Raw genomic sequence first — 16,548 nt, forward strand, 5'->3', positions numbered from 1 at the left:
TTAATGATACACAGTATGAGTTATAACTCCCTTTTTATTTTTGTCTCTAATTGCATAGTTAGTTTGATATCTGATTTATAGATTTCATCAAGTGATAATAAGGCTGTGGTATCTTTGTCACATCTACGGAAGGGTTCTGCCTTGTGTCTGGGGAAGCCTGTCTCTGATAAACAGCTTAATGTCTCTTTACAACTAGACAAAATACACGATGAACTGTGTGACTTATAAATCACCTGAGTAGTTTAGTGATGACAATGCCAGCCAGGAATAAAAGTATGTGTGCTGTGTGTGTCAATCCATCTCCATTGGCCTTTCTTTATATATCGACTATGGGAGCAGAGGGGTGTGATCATTTGGGATGATGAAACAAAATGTTATTTGTAACTTTGGAATGATAGGTTTTCGACTTACCTTCAAATTACACAAATCAAGTCTAGTTTATTTCTCATATGTACAGGAACACATGGTACCCAAAAACATAAGACTGGTTGCTCTTCATTTTCCAGTATTGACCATGCACATTTCGATCTTGTGCTGTTGAAATGAAATGTGTTTACACAATGCAATCATGTTTGTTAAGTTTAGGGATTGTATTTAAAGACTAAGATAAATAAGTATTTTACAGACGAGTAGGTACGGGCCCCCATCGCTGTGGCTCCTCTCCATAGAGCCCAACGTGATGATGTGCCACGATCACCGAAGTTTGCCGGAGCACGACTAGGGAGCGAATCACTGCCCCATAATCAAGACTTTGTGGAGAGGCTGAGCTCTGATTTTAAACCCGCCCTCCGGAGAGATCTAATTTCCCCAAAACCTCCCATTTTCTCTCTCTCCTTCTGTCCCTTTTTCTTTATCTCTTATTTTTCGTCTTTCGCTGTAACCTACCCCCCACTCACGAATCATGGATCTCACAACGAGATGTTTGTTTCTTCTTCCCTGCCTTTGCATGATATCTGCGATCGATTTAGAAGCAATTGAAACAAGCTACTATGTGGAGCCCACTGCCACATCAGATGTGATCGACTATAAGGATCCCTGTAAAGCTGGTAAGATTTTGGAACGCTATTTACCTCATTTATGTGGAGCTCAAACATGCCACGAAATGCTTTTGTGTGTCTGGAAGCTTGTGGTCAGTGAAGGAAATGCATTTGGAGATGACAGCGGTGAATCGAGTTTTAAAAGGTATAAGGATATTTTAAATGTCTTTATTTTTGACCTATTGTCATAGTTTTGCTGATTCACGCGTTGAACATAACATACTGTTGACATAGCTGGTGGTGGAAAGCTGGCACTCGTTGAAATAAAATAAGGACATTGTCATTTCTCAGGGTATAATGTTCAAAGCATGGAAGAAAAAAAAGTTTTGAATTTTTACTGGAGCATAATGCAAACATGTTATTAGTTTAAAAGTGTTGTCATCTTTATAGAAAGTATTTTCGATGTATGATATTTCTGTGTAGTTAAAACATTATGGCATTTTTAGAATAGCCTATTTAAAGAGATTAAGGAGTTAGGCTATAACTTGGAAGAATAAAGATCCATTGGAGAGCATCAAATAACCACCTATTGAACTGTCAATTGAAACTATTATAATCCATTCTACCGATCTTACGTTCACTTAAGTAGGCCTTAATCGTGAAGAAAAACGCTGCATTTTAGTATGTTATGAGGCTCCAGTGTTACCCACTTGGTTTTGTCATTGCGCAAAATGACGTGCATTTAATACTTCACCGGCTGTTCATGTGACCACTGAAAACAAGCGGCTGGAGGGGGTGCTGTAATTGAGTCCACACCTAGTTTATTTTATCCTCATGTATGATCTCCATTTCTGACCACTCAAAATCCCAATTCTGTTGACATTAATTGGGAGCCTATGTGATCTTCTAATTATACACTACATGACAAAAAATATGTGGACACCAGCATGAAAAACAGGCCCAGACCATTATTCCTCCTTCACCAAACTTTACAGTTGGCACTATGCATTAAGGCAGGTAGCATTCTCCTGGCAAACACAGATTTGTCCATCGGACTGCCAGATGCTGAAGTGTGATTCATCACTCCAGAGAACGCGTTTCCACTGCTCCAGAGTCCAATGGCTGCAAGCTTTACAGCCGATGCTTGGCATTGCACATAGTGATCTTTGGCTTGTGTGAACCTGCTCAGCCATGGAAACCCATTTCATGAAGCTCCCGATGAGCAGTTCTTGTGGTGACGTTGCTTCAATAGCCCGTTTGGAACTCAGTAGTGAGTGTTGCAACCGAGGACAGAGGATTTTCTTGCGCTTCAGCACACGGCGGTCCCGTTCCGTGAGCTTGTGTAGCCAACCACTTCATGGCTGAGCCATTGTTGCTCCGAGACGTTTCCACCTAGATGTTTCCACTTCACAATAACAGCACTTACGGTTAACGAGGCGGCTCTAGCAGGGCAGAAATTTGACGAACTGACTTGTTGGAAAGGTGGCATCACATGACGGTTCCACGCTAAAGTCACTGAGCTCTTCATTAAGGCCATTCTACTGCCAATGTTTGTCTATGGAGATTGCATGACGGTGTGCTCTTTTTTTTTCTGCACCTGTCAGCAACGGCTCTGGCTGAAATAGCCAAATCCACTTATTTTAAGGGGTGTGTGTGTGTGTGTGTGTGTGTGTGTGTATATATACATACATGCATGCATGCATACATACATACAGTTGAAGTCGGAAGTTTACATACACCTTAGCCAAATACATTTAAACTCAGTTTTTCACAATTCCTGACATTTAATCCTAGTAAAAATTCCCTGTCTTAGGTCAGTTAGGATCACCACTTTAATTTTAGGAATGTGAAAGGTCAGAATAATAGTAGTGAGAATGATTTATTTAAGCTTTTATTTCTTTCATATTCCCAGTGGGTCAGAAGTTTACATACACTCAAATAGTATTTGGTAGTATTGCCTTTAAATTGTTTAACTTGGGTCAAACGTTTTGGGTAGCCTTACACAAGCTTCCCACAATAAGTTCAGTGAATTTTGGCTCATTCCCCCTGACAGAGCTGGTGTAACTGAGTCAGGTTTGTAGGCCTCCTAGCTCGCACACGCTTTTTCAGTTATGCCAACAAATGTTCTATAGGATTGAGGTCAGGGCTTTGTGATGGCCACTCCAATACCTTGACTTTGTTGTCCTTAAGCCATTTTGCCACAACTTTGGAAGTATGCTTGGGGTTATTGTCCATTTCGAAGACCCATTTGCAACCAAGCTTTAACTTCCTGACTGATGTCTTGAGATGTTTCTTCAATATATCCACATAATTTTCCATCCTCATGATGCCATCTATTTTGTGAAGTGCACCAGTCCCCCCTGCAGCAAAGCACCCCCACAACATGATGCTGCCACCCGTGCTTCACGGTTGGGATGGTGTTCTTCGGCTTGCAAGCACCCCCCTTTTTCCTTTTTAACATAACGATGGTAATTATGGCCAAACCGTTTTATTTTTGTTTCATCAGACCAGAAGACATTTCTCCAAAAAGTACGATCTTTGCAAGCTGCTTGCAAGCCTCCCCCTTTTTTCTTCTTAACATAACGATGGTAATTATGGCCAAACAGTTTTATTTTTGTTTCATCAGACCATAGGACATTTCTCCAAAAAGTACAATCTTTGTCCCCATGTGCAGTTGCAAACCGTTGTCTGGCTTTTTTATGGCGGTTTTGGTGCAGTGGCTTCTTCCTTGCTGAGCGGCCTTTCAGGTTATGTCGATATAGGACTCGTTTTACTGTGGATATAGATACTTTTGTACCTGTACCTTTTGTACCAAATTTTCGGGAATTTTCCAAGCTGTTTAAAGGCACAGTCAATTTAGTGTATGTAAAAAACATGTTTTACAGTGATTTATAAATGAAATAATATGTCTGTAAACAATTGTTGGATTAATTACTTAGGACATCTACTTTGTGCATGACACAACAGACTTGCCAAAACTATAGTTTGTTAATAAGACATTTGTGGAGTGGTTGAAAAAAAGAGTTTTAATGACTCCAACCTAAGTGTATGTAAACTTCCGACTTCAACTGTAGGTACTGCCAGGTATAGCAAGAAGTAAAAAAAGTTAGCCCAACTAGATAATCATTAATTATTTGCATGATCTCAATTATCATTCTGTCACTGCACATTTGTTATAGCCTGCAATTGTTTTTGTCTTCGAAACCAAAAACAAGACATGTATTTTTGGAAAATGCTCTTGTTCAGTAGTTTATTTTCATACCAATAGGCCTACTTGAAACCAAAATTGCGATAGCCTGCTGGACGAATAAATGAAAATAATAAATTAGGCTTACAGCTATCACAACCTATATTTTAATAGCAATAAAACAGCTTTTGGTTTCAAAAAAGGACTCCCCTCCTCCCAATTAAAATGAACCCCTGGCTATCAGATTACAACAAGGCTTACAAGACCAAGTTCAAATGCCAACATCAAATTCAAAGCAATCAGCACACTGCCTAAACAGCTTATCGGCAAAGGAAATGGCACTGTCTCTGCCCTCTGCTTTCTAAAAGTGACAGAAAAAGGCGCACAGGCTAGAAGCTGCTCTCCAATGCTTTGCATGGTCCTAAAGCCAGCCTTTACAGGTAAACAGCCATTGCAATTTTAAATATGGATTGGTATGATTTTAGTCTACGTTTCTTGTTGTTGCCTCTGCTGGAGGGGGGTGCTGAGATTTTTCGGCACGCTAGAGACGGCTATATCGAAATGCTAATACAGAACTGGTTAAGGCCCAGTGCATAATATAGTTTTTTTTATTCCAATTTTTCAGGGGGTGCAGCAGCACCCCTACTTCCCACGGCTATGCCTACAACCTAGGCTATGGGAGACTATCCATATGATGAGAGAAATACCACGTAAACAAACAACAGCCAAGATATATACACAGTACCAGTCAAAGGTTTGGGCACACCTACTCATTCAAGGGTTTTTCTTTATTTTTACTAATTCTACATTGTAGAATAAAAGTGAAGACATCCCAACTATGAAATAAAACATATGGAGTCATGTGGTGCCCACAAAAAGTGTTAAACAAATCAAGATATTGTATTTTATACATTCTTCAAAGTAGCCACCCTTTGCCCTGTTGACAGCTTTGCAAACTCTTGGCATTCTCTCAACCAGCTTCACCTGGAATGCATTTCCAACAGTCTCGAATGAGTTCCCACATATGTTGAGCACTTGTTGGCTGCTTTTTAAAATTATATATACAGTTGAAGTCGGAAGTTTACATACACTTAAGTTGGAGTCATTGAAACTTGTTTTTCAACCCCTCCACAAAATTCTTGAGAACAAACTATAGTTTTGGCAAGTCGGTTAGGACATCTACTTTTTGCAAGACACAAGTCATTTTTCCAACAATTGTTTACAGACAGACTATTTACATACAGATACACTACCTGTACCGAGGCGCTGTCCATTCAGCGGTGCTGAATCACGAACGCTGCCTTAATGCGTAGGTTTTTCGTCATTCCTTGGTCGAGTTGTTTGACCTTGTCGATTGTAGGCCTAAGTAATTCCTTTTATGTATGCCTTTTATTTCAATACATGTGCAGGATTTTTCTGGCATAGTGTCAATGTCGGCCTTGATAGCGTGTATTCTGCATCTATTTCTTCATGTTGCGCTGTTCCCCAAGTAGGCTAAATTAGTCTGTGTAGCATATGTATGAGGTTGAGTAGTGCATTGTACACGCCATTTCACAGAAATTTAAACCTAATATTGACGTGATAATGCCTGGGGGACATTTCTGTTTGTTTTTGCTGTTCTCCAAATAGCATTTTATTGTTTTAAAATTGTGTATAAGTAGAGTAAATGAGCTTCAACTGGCGGGTGTATTTCTACACACCCCGCTTTGCCATACCCTAGGTTTAGCTGAGCTGCACCACCCCCACCCCCAAACTATGGCTATGGTTGTAGGGGTGCTTCATTTATAACCCAGGTAAGATGTGTAGCCTAATTAAATCCAATCAATACATTCTGATTACATCAAGATCTGATTACACCATCCTCTGGCTAGTTTATTTCTACAAATATGACAACATTCAGAACAGAATAGGCATATATATTTTGTGTGGAAGAGCATATCTCAGTTGTCATCGTAATAAACAATGTGCTGTGAATTCACTGTCTCCCAAAGTGTCTTTGGTGAATTTCTAGAGATAATTTTCCCCATCTGCTGAAGGCATTTATGGTACAGACAAGAGACATGGCTCCTGGTACTTAAATTGCTTGGCGCTTGTGTCTGTCTCGTTCGTGCTTGACAGCATCAGGCAGACGAAGGGTATGTGTAAAGTCCTTCATGTCCCTGTTAGTTCAGTTCTCCTCCTCCTACTTCTCCTCCTCTGTCTTCATGTATCCTCAGTCCAGTGGCCTGGATTCTTTGTCCTGTTAAACTACTGAGTAGAAGCTGGGTTGAGCATGATACCAGCCACTATATTTGGGCAATTCCATGGAAACGGAATTGCGCTGAGACTAAGATTTTTCACTTACAATGTATGCCAAACCAAAACTAATGATTTAAAAGTTGAACAAACCATATAACGCTATGATCAAGGACTACTTTTAAAAATGTACAATGAACATTTGTCAAAAACACATTTACTGGAAGAGCTGTGCAGATGCAAAGTTGGGACAGAATTTCAGGAATATCTCCCTCTGTTTTTTATGTGACCACGTTTTCCAAATATCTGCTCCGAATTAAGATTCAAAGATGTCTGCAGAAATGATTGGGTGTCAGCTATGACATGACACCTTGCGTTTTAAAAATATATATATTTTGGTTATTGAACTACAGTAAGTGAAGTGGATTTACACTTGGTAACGGATATTCATCATGGGTCCCTGATCTATACTACACAGAAATGCATAATTATGGATATGTTGAATGTCATTCTCTTCATGGTGATGTATGCTAAATAGGATTCAGTACAGCACATTATAGTGTGCTCAACTGTATTGTACTAAGCTCTACTTTATTTTTCTTTACTGTACTGTGCTGTCCAAGCATAGCCATCTATGAATGGTTCTGATTTGGTGGAGGATGCTGGTTATAGAATTACATAGGAAATTACATAGAGGGGGCTCATGGGTAGGTGTCTGTAAGAGTTGGGAGAGGTCGCGTTCATTTTTATTTTTTATTTTATTTCACCTTTATTTAACCAGGTAGGCCAGTTGAGAACAAGTTCTCATTTACAACTGCGACCTGGCCAAGATAAAGCAAAGCAGTGTGACCAAAAACAACAACACAGAGTTACACATAAACAAACAGAGTCAATAACACAATAGAAAAATCGATGTACAGTGTGTGCAAATGTAGAAGAGTAGGGAGGTAGGCAATAAATAGGCTCTAGAGGTGAAAATAATTAGAATTTAGCATTAATACTGGAGTGGTAGATGTGCAGATGATGATGTGCAAGTAGAGATACTGGGGTGCAAGAGGGTAAGTAATAGTATGGGGATGAGGTAGAAGGAAAGAGATGGAGAGAGAGAGAGAGGGTTCCAGACTTCAGTTTTAATCACTTAATAATTCATAAACAAAATGTATATCAGTGAAAACACAAACTAACTGATAGGTCCACCTTTCCTTGTTACTTCTGTGAACTTTCATTATCCTCCCTCCTCACAAGGGAAAGAGAAATTAGAAAATATCTTAAAGATATGAATTTCTAAGCACAAGGCAATGTTTCTTAAACTTACAGAAGGCAGAAAAAGTGATCCTAAACTAAATATTGATATTAGTTCAACATTGTGTTAATTTATATATGCCTTAATTAAAATTAAAATTAAAAAAACAAATATATATCAAATTGTATTTGTCACATACACATGGTTAGCAGATGTTAATGCGAGTGTTCTGAAATAACACATAAAAAAAAAAAATACTGCATAGTTTCCCATACATACATACATACATACATACATACATACATACATACATACATACATACATACATACATACATACATACATACATACATACATACGTACGTACATACGTACGTACAGTTGAAGTCGGAAGTCTACATACACTTAGGTTGGAGTCATTAAAACTAGTTTTTCAACCACTCCACAAATTTCTTGTTAACAAACTATAGTTTTGACAAGTCAGTTAGCACATCGACTTTGCATGACACAAGTCATTTTTACAACAATTGTTTACAGACAGATTATTTAACTTATAATTCACTGTATCACAATTCCAGTGAGTCAGAAATGTACATACACTAAGTTGACTGTGCCTTTAAACAGCTTGGAAAATTCCAGAAAATGATGTCATGGCTTTAGAAGCTTCTGATAGGCTAATTGACATAATTTGAGTCAATTGGAGGTGTACCTGTGGATGTATTTCAAGGCCTACCTTCAAACTCAGTGCCTCTTTGCTTGACATCATGGGAAAATCAAAAGAAATCAGCCAAGATCTAAGACCTCCACAAGTCTGGTTCATCCTTGGGGGCAATTTCCAAACGCCTGAAGGTACCATGTTCATCTGTACAAACAATAGTACGCAAGTATAAACACCAAGCATACTTCCAAAGTTGTGGCAAAATGGCTTAAGGACAGAAAAGTCAAGGTATTGGAGTGGCCATCACAAAGCCCTGACCTCAATACTATAGAAAATCTGTGGGCAGAACTGAAAAAGCGTGTGCGAGCAAGGAGGCCTACAAACCTGACTCAGTTACACCAGCTCTGTCAGGAGGAATGGGCCAAAGTTCACCCAACTTATTGTGGAAGCTTGTGGAAGGCTACCTGAAACGTTTGACCCAAGTTAAACAATTTAAAGGCAATGCTACCAATACTATTTGGGTGTATGTAAACTTCTGACCCACTGGGAATTAAAGAAATAAAAGCTGAAATAAATAATTCTCTCTACTATTATTCTGACATTTCACATTCTTAAAATTAAGTGGTGATCCTAACTGACCTAAAACAGGGAACTTTTACTAGGATTAAATGTCAGGAATTGTGAAAAACGGAGTTTAAATGTATTTGTAAACTTCCGACTTCAATTGTATATAAAATATATATATATAAACTCTTAGCTTTCATTTGACACCCAATTTGACATGCTCCCATGAACTTCACATGTTGGTGCTCATGGGTCCTTTTACATGGAAATGACCAGAGGCAGAACATAATAAAAGTGGTGTTTTGCAATACAGAATCCATCACACACACATTGCTCTAATTTCATATAGCTTGTTTATACTTTTCTTGTATGTAGTAAGGCGTGATTACGTGAGATGTTTTTACAGGGGGTTCAAGAGGTTGCTTCCTCTACTATCTACATAGATGTGTTTAGGGGAGCAAAGTTATAGTATTTGTCATCTCAGTTGTCCAGGCAAATTGTTTTACTTATAAATAGGAAAATGTGGGATCTGATATGCAAGAGGATAACTGACACATGACTCATGGTTAGGAGCCCCCTGGAAGCAGAGTAACTCAATCAGTACAAGTGCTCCAAGTGGGATTCCTAAATGTAAACAAGTATGTCTTCAAATCGGGATTGAATGGTTAGGAGCCCCCTGGAAGCAGAGTAAATCAATCAGTACAAGTGCTCCAAGTGGGATTCCTAAATGTAACCAAGTATGTCTTCAAGTAAGGTTTGAATGGGCTGGAATTGAGGATGCCACATAAACAAAAATGTGCAGTGTTTGCTAAAGATCAAAGGTCCGAGGTGTCAGTTGTTTGCTCGTTGCTTATTCCATTGACCTAACATGATATCTTTAATTTGTCTAGACAGAGCAAATGACCAAAATCAAACAAACAAATGTCAAGGAATCACACATGTCAAGAAATTACTTATTTTAGTAGTGATGGTAGACCAGTCCCATCATCATTTGAACAGTGGGTTAATATGTTCACACGTACCCGTGGGCAATGTTAAGGACAGGTTCTGGAAAGACGGTTAAGTACAACACCCACCCATTTCTAGCCTCCGCCCCATTTCAGCTGTCTCACTCAAACTTCTTCACTCAATGACTCGCTCACTGACTTACTCATGCTCTCTCGCAAAAGGTGACAACCACTGTCAGCAATCGACAGTGGTGTAGTGTTCCATCGCTAGTGCCTGTATCGATTTTTACTAAAGGATACCATTGCATTTAGTCAATTTGATAGCAGTCTGCTGCTTTCAAGGTTAGCTTTAGGTCAACAGTGGTTAGTGCGCTTACAAGATTACAAGATTAAACAATAAGTTCAACAATAAATTGTTTACTTGAGCAAAATAGAATTGCTAACATTACAAATTGATTAATATAAATTGTAAATGGGGAAAATCCATTTTAAAACAGGTTATCTGATGGAAAACGCCTTAGTTCAGAGCTCCAACCATGGCAGCATCCCAGCAACTTGTTTACTGTAAAAACCTATTAAGATTAGATCCACTCATTTTCTATATAAAATAGTTCTTTATAAAAAATGAGTGGATTCTATAATTCTATATAAAAAATGCAAGTCACGCTCAATGTCTCCTGTATTTAAATCATGATAGATCTTCAAGAGAGCAGAAACTGACGTGACATTTGAGTTTGCATTATGGGGTAGATGACTTACCAAGGAGCTTCTTTCAAGGGATGAGTCTGTTGGATTTTAAATCATATATCCTTCTAATTTGTATTCTGACATCATTTAATTTGAAGTCTGTGGGCTACAACAGGCTTTGCCCTGCATTTGAGCTCCTCTGCTGTAAGCGTTACCAAGAGACGTGCTGTAGCCTATAGGGAGGGTGAGGAGGAGACCAGCCTCAAGCAGCCCTCGCTTATGCAAGTGGTTTTCCTGTCTCCCCCACCCCCCTCCTCTCCCCTCTGACTGTCCCTAGCAGTTCCCACAGACTGTACTGTAGGTCATTCACGCCATGCCAGGGCAGAGCTGCTGGAAGGTGGAGGGCAGGCTGGGCAGACTGGCCACGCCAGCATAAGGTGAGTGAAGCCCATTGGCAGCTTATCTAGGAGCTGTTAACTGGCCCTGAGGATTGCATGCATGCAGTCAACCCAAGCCTTTAATCATCCCCACCATTACTTATGCATTTGACTATGAGATAGTTTCTGACTTGATAATAAACAATGGATCATGGGTGATAGGGGATGTTTGGAAGGCAGCTGTCTACTCTGATGTCTTTGTCATCTGAAGAGTCTAGTTGGATAATTCCCTAATTAATTTCAGGTGTCCTGCGCTGTTGATAGTGTGCCCCAGAGGGAGCTTGTAGCTTGAGGCCATGTTCTCTAAGAGACCTCACATGTGCTACTCAAGGGTTCAAAACCTGGATATTTAAATCACTGAATATAAATCACTCCTCAAAAAATGTGATCCCAGCGGGTAAGGTTATTCTCTAACAGATCTAGTGAAATGTTACTTGTGTGATTTAGACAGCAAGAGCCAGATGTTTGTCATTGGGAGAGAATTTGATAGGTGATTATATTACTCAACAAAACAAAAACATCTAAAATATCAGCGTTGTTGTAAACCAATAGTTTTTTAATGTCTGTTATATGGTTTGTTGATTTTAGAACTAAACTCTCCATCTCTTATTTTTGGAGAAAAATAAATTAACGGTATAGTCTTTGTAAATGATATCATAAATATGACTGGTGGAGTTATGTCATACATGCAGCTAACAAAACTATATGGAAAGGTGTGCTTATTGCAGCAATACCGCAAAAATGGAAGAGGCAAGTGGAAGGGGGAGAAAGTAAAGAACTTGTCGGCCCTGCATTAAAGACCGAAATTGGTTAAAGAAAAATTGGTTAAAAAGGTATACTAGTTTCATTTAAGGACCAAACAATTAACAGCTGTGCCATATATATATTACAAAATAGTTGGGAAGAGATTTTCGATGTACCGATTCCATGACACATGGTTTATGAACTAATACACAAAATAACGCTGGATTCAAAACTTTTAGTTTTTCCATTTAAATTATTATACAAAATTCTTGCAACCAATAGAATGTTATATACTAACGTTACCGTTCAAAAGTTTGGGGTCACTTAGAAATGTCCTTGTTTTTAAAAGAAAAGCAAAAAAGATTTGTCCATTTTAAAATAACATAAAATTGATCAGAAATACAGTGTAGACATTGTTAATGTTGTAAATTACTATTGTAGCTGGAAACGGCAGATTTTTATTAATGGAATATCTACATAGACGTACAGAGGCCCATTATCAGCAACCATCACTCCTGTGTTCCAATGACATGTTGTGTTGGCTAATCCAAGTTTATCATTTTAAAAGGCTAATTGATCATTAGAAAACCCTTTTGCAATAATGTTGTCACAGCTTAAAACTGTTCTGATTTAAAGAAGCAATAAAACTGGCCTGCTTTAGACTCGTTGAGTATCTGGAGCATCAGCATTTGAGGGTTCGATTACAGGCTCAAAATGGCCAAGAAACAAAGAACTTTCTTCTGAAACTCGTCAGTCTATTCTTGTTCTGAAAAATGAAAGCTATTCCATGCGAGAAATTGCCAAGAAACTGAAGATCTCGTACAACGCTGTATACTACTCCCTCCACAGAACAGCGCAAACTGGCTCTAACCAGAATAGAAAGAGGAGTGGGAGGCCACGGTGCACAACTGAGCAAGAGGAAAAGTACATTAGTGTCTAGTTTGAGAAACAGACGCCTCACAAGTCCTCAACTGGCAGCTTCATTAAATAGTACCCGCAAAACACCAGTCTCAACGTCAACAGTGAAGAGGCGACTTCGGGATGCTGGGCTTCTAGGAAGAGTTCCAAAGAAAAGGCCATATCTCAGACTGACCAATAAAAAGAAAAGCTTAAGATGGGCAAAAGAACACAGACACTGGACAGAGGAACTCTGCCTAGAAGGCCAGCATCCCGGAGTCGCCTCTTCACTGTTGACGTTGAGACTGGTGTTTTGCGGGTACTATTTAATGAAGCTGCCAGTTGAGGACTTGTGAGGCGTCTGTTTCTCAATATATACAGTTCCAGTCAAAGGTTTGGACACACCTACTCATTCCAGGGTTTTTCTTTATTTGTTATATTTTCTACATTGTAGAATAATAGTGAAGACATCACGACTATGATATAACACATATGGAATCATGTAGTAACCAAAAAAGCTTTGCACACTCTTGGAAATGGTGCAGACAATTACATTGATGGAATCCACAATCTATCTGCAGTATTAATGCTGATCTACCCCCCCCCCCCCCCAAAAAAACAATTTCAAATAATAATAAATAGAACAACTCCATTTAGTTACTATTGGGACCTGCTTCTAGAAAGCTCCCAAGGCAATTAGTTATCTAAAGGCTTTGCAGCCATGCATGGAAGATGAAACGTATACAAACCAGCCCACACATAATGTAGTTTACATCAATAGGTTTGCTCCTGTAATTTTCAGGTGATTAGGGTGCCATGGTGTGGTCATAATCTGGGTGCATTAGTGGGAACAATATGTTTGTTGTCAATGCTAAGAAATAACAAATGCTCTGGGAGTGCTCATTTAAATGACTCAAAGCATGCCTAATTAAGCAACAATAATAAGGAGCTAAACAAGCAAAAAGGGAACTTCTTTACAGTTCAGTCCCATTTGTCATTCATTTTGACTTGTCTGAATTATTCATTTGAGCTCCATTACTGTTCATCTGGAAATAGTGTTTTCCCCACCTGTAGTTTCTTTAAAAGTCTCCTTTTTAATTTATTTAAAGAAGCTTGGATGTCTCTTCATGACACAATGCATATTTAAGCCTATCTCAGCTTGACTAATGACTATGATAATTCTAAAGTAAATTCTCTAATCTCTGATTTGTACCTTATGTAGCTACCACTCTTCACTAGCCATAAAAATGCATCGCAAAGATACGATATGGGAGTTATTGGAGAACACGATGTCAGTCATGATTTGAAGATGACATTTTAGACATGGATAAATGTGGGAAATCAGATCCTGCTAATGGGCCTGATGGAGTTTGAAATACGTTAGAAGAGACAGGCTCTGGACATGTGGCTCTCCAGCTGAAGCTGTCTTCATGGTGTCAATAATATGACTCTGGACTGATCTCTGCTGTGGTGCCTGATGAGACTTCTAGGCTTTTATTGGAGTGTAATCCCCTCTTAGAATCTGGGGCTTTAGCCTGAGGCTTCTCCGGAATCTCTCCTAATTACACCTTTAGTTATGTTTTTTTTCTCCTGCCTTGGGCTCAAATTGCAGTGTGAGGAAGTATCAAGGTAAGCATTTGCTCAAGAATAACAGCTGGAGTTGTTTTTACAGAAGGAGAGGGGCACAATATTTACAAGACTCCCACCTTCCATAATACCACCAATCACCTCTTACTATAAGCTTTTCATAGACTGTAACACTGTTTGCCTCACTATTCGTGGTGCCTGGATATTTTGTTTGTATTTTTCTCTCAGGAATTTTAAAGATACAGCCACAGAAGGCACAATGATGCCTCATTTTGACTCGAAAACCAGTGTTACCCTAGTGTATACTAAGTGTAACAAAATATGTTTCCATAGCTAGGGCTGACAGGGAAAGATCAGAATCAACAACCTCTGCGCAATCAAAACAGTTGCGTTGTGAGAAGGTGTTGAAGTTCACAGTTAGCCATTGTTATTTAAATGATATCTGAAAAGTACCAGTGGCCTAGCTTTGGCCCCAAGTGAGAGCAGGTCTGCCGGAGCCATGGCCCATTGAGACACAGGTGCCGGCCCGCGTAGATGGAAACAGAAAAGTCTGAGCCTTTTGGGTAAATCCTATGTGGAAATGTGCCATGAGTGTAGTGTATCACCCTGCTGCCACACTGTAGCCAACATGTGTGAAGTCAGATAGGGTTGGCATTCACAGAATGAAACCTGAAAAGTGATACTTGCCCTTTTCATCAGATGGTAATCATCTTAACGCAATACACTATTGGCTGCCATTGGAATTCAAATGCATGTTTGTTTTCAAAACACCCTCACTGTGAGAGGCATTGCCATTTCATTGTAATGCATTTCAAGCCCACGTCAGCTGTTCTTTTCCAGATCTCATCTCAGGGTCTTCGATAGGAAAATATCACTTTTTTTCAGGCAAACTGAGTACTAGAGAAGTCCAGGTCTCCTAGTGATCCTACTTTCCTTTATGTGAAAGTGGTGTTGGTTTTTAGAGGTTGTTTGTAGTTTTACTGTACCAGATGTGGTGTCCTGGTGGTCACACAGGGAGAATAATCAGTAAAGAGGATCAGTAAGGGTAATTTCCATGTAAAAGGATCCATGAGCACCAACATGTGAAGTTCATAGGAGCATGTCAAATGGAAGCCAAGAGTCTGTTTATTTTATTTTATTATTAAATACATATATACATTTTTCTACCATTTTCCATCCTAAAAATGTGGAATAAGCAAAGGCTTTGATTTCTTTTCAAACAGAGGGAAATGGGGTCTTAGAAAACATCTGCCAGAAGAAATATTTAAAGCTATTAGAAATACATCAACACACAATGAAGTGGAAGTAAAGACCCCTGCCAACTAATATCAACACTGATATTTAGTTAAGGAAAATGTTGTCCGCGTTCTGTAATTTTAAGAAACATTGCCTTGTTGCCAAAAGCCCAAATATCTTTAAGATATTTTCTAATTGAGGAGGGAGGACAATGAAAGTTCACATAACTAGCAAGTAAAGTTAGAACTATCAATTAGAGTTTTTACTGAAATCAATTTTGTTTCTGAATTAAGTGATAAACTCATTCTGTTACCAAATCGGTAACAGAATTTCAGAAAAATCGTTAACAGAATTTCTGCAATTGAATTGGCTGAACCAATCAGACGTCTATGTTTCACAAGTTTGGACAGCACAGTACAGTAGTCACAAACCAGAGTCACCTGCTACTGTCCTCCCTTCCACTGGCATACTGTTATGTTCAGCTGAAACTTTCTCTTTCTGTCATCTGATAGTCAAAGCAAGTGTGAAAAATCTGGACAACCCCTGTCTCTCTCTCTTCTCCCTCTTCTCTCCTCTCTCTCTCCAATGAATGTAATCTCTCCCGGATCTTACTGACAGCAATTCCAGTCCTCGAGGGCCTGATTGGTGTCACAGTTTTGCCCCAGCCCCAGCTAACACACCTGACTCCAATAATCACCTAATCATGATCTTCAGTTTAGAATGCAATTTGATTAATCATCTGTGTTTGCTAGGGATGGAGAAAAGCGTGACACCAATCAGGTCCTCGAGGACTGGAGTTGCCCACCGCTGATTTAGGCATTTACTGTAACCAACATCCTCACCCGCTGTGCACGGTCCGACACCGGAAGTCCATGGACATTGAAAAGTAGTTTGGTCAGTCCGCCCTGGCCGTCCGGACCGGCCTTCGTTTGTCCAAAACATATACGTCCATGATTTGTTCAGATTTGGTCTGGTCTGAACCAAATCTGAACCAATCATAGACGTCTATGTTTCACAAGTTTGGACAGTAAAGTAGAGTACAGTGTCGTGTAGTACAGTACAGCACAGTCCTGTATTGTACAGTAGAATAGAGTACACAGTAGAGCACACTATAGTTGCGTGCTCACTGCTTTAGCACACTCCGCTAAC

General features: G+C 39.3%; 1 protein-coding gene across 2 annotated transcripts in view; it reads left to right on the plus strand.

Moving 5' to 3' along the window:
* Nucleotides 1-676: 676 nt before the first annotated feature.
* Nucleotides 677-16,548, plus strand: part of LOC106585594 (bone morphogenetic protein 1) — a 67,101-nt gene continuing 51,229 nt past the window's right edge. Inside the window, exon 1 of one of the 2 annotated variants that reach the window (XM_014171981.3) lies at nt 677-1,046. Coding sequence is in view for 1 of the 2 variants with exons in the window: in XM_014171980.3 (XP_014027455.3) it covers nt 902-1,046 (145 nt within the window). In the remaining variant the exon portion in view is untranslated. The remainder of the gene's footprint in view (nt 1,047-16,548) is intronic. The other variant, XM_014171980.3, reaches the window with a different exon arrangement.

The sequence above is a fragment of the Salmo salar genome, chromosome 24 (assembly GCF_965601325.2).
Source record: "Salmo salar chromosome 24, fSalSal1, whole genome shotgun sequence".
Classification (NCBI taxonomy): Eukaryota; Metazoa; Chordata; class Actinopteri; order Salmoniformes; family Salmonidae; genus Salmo; species Salmo salar.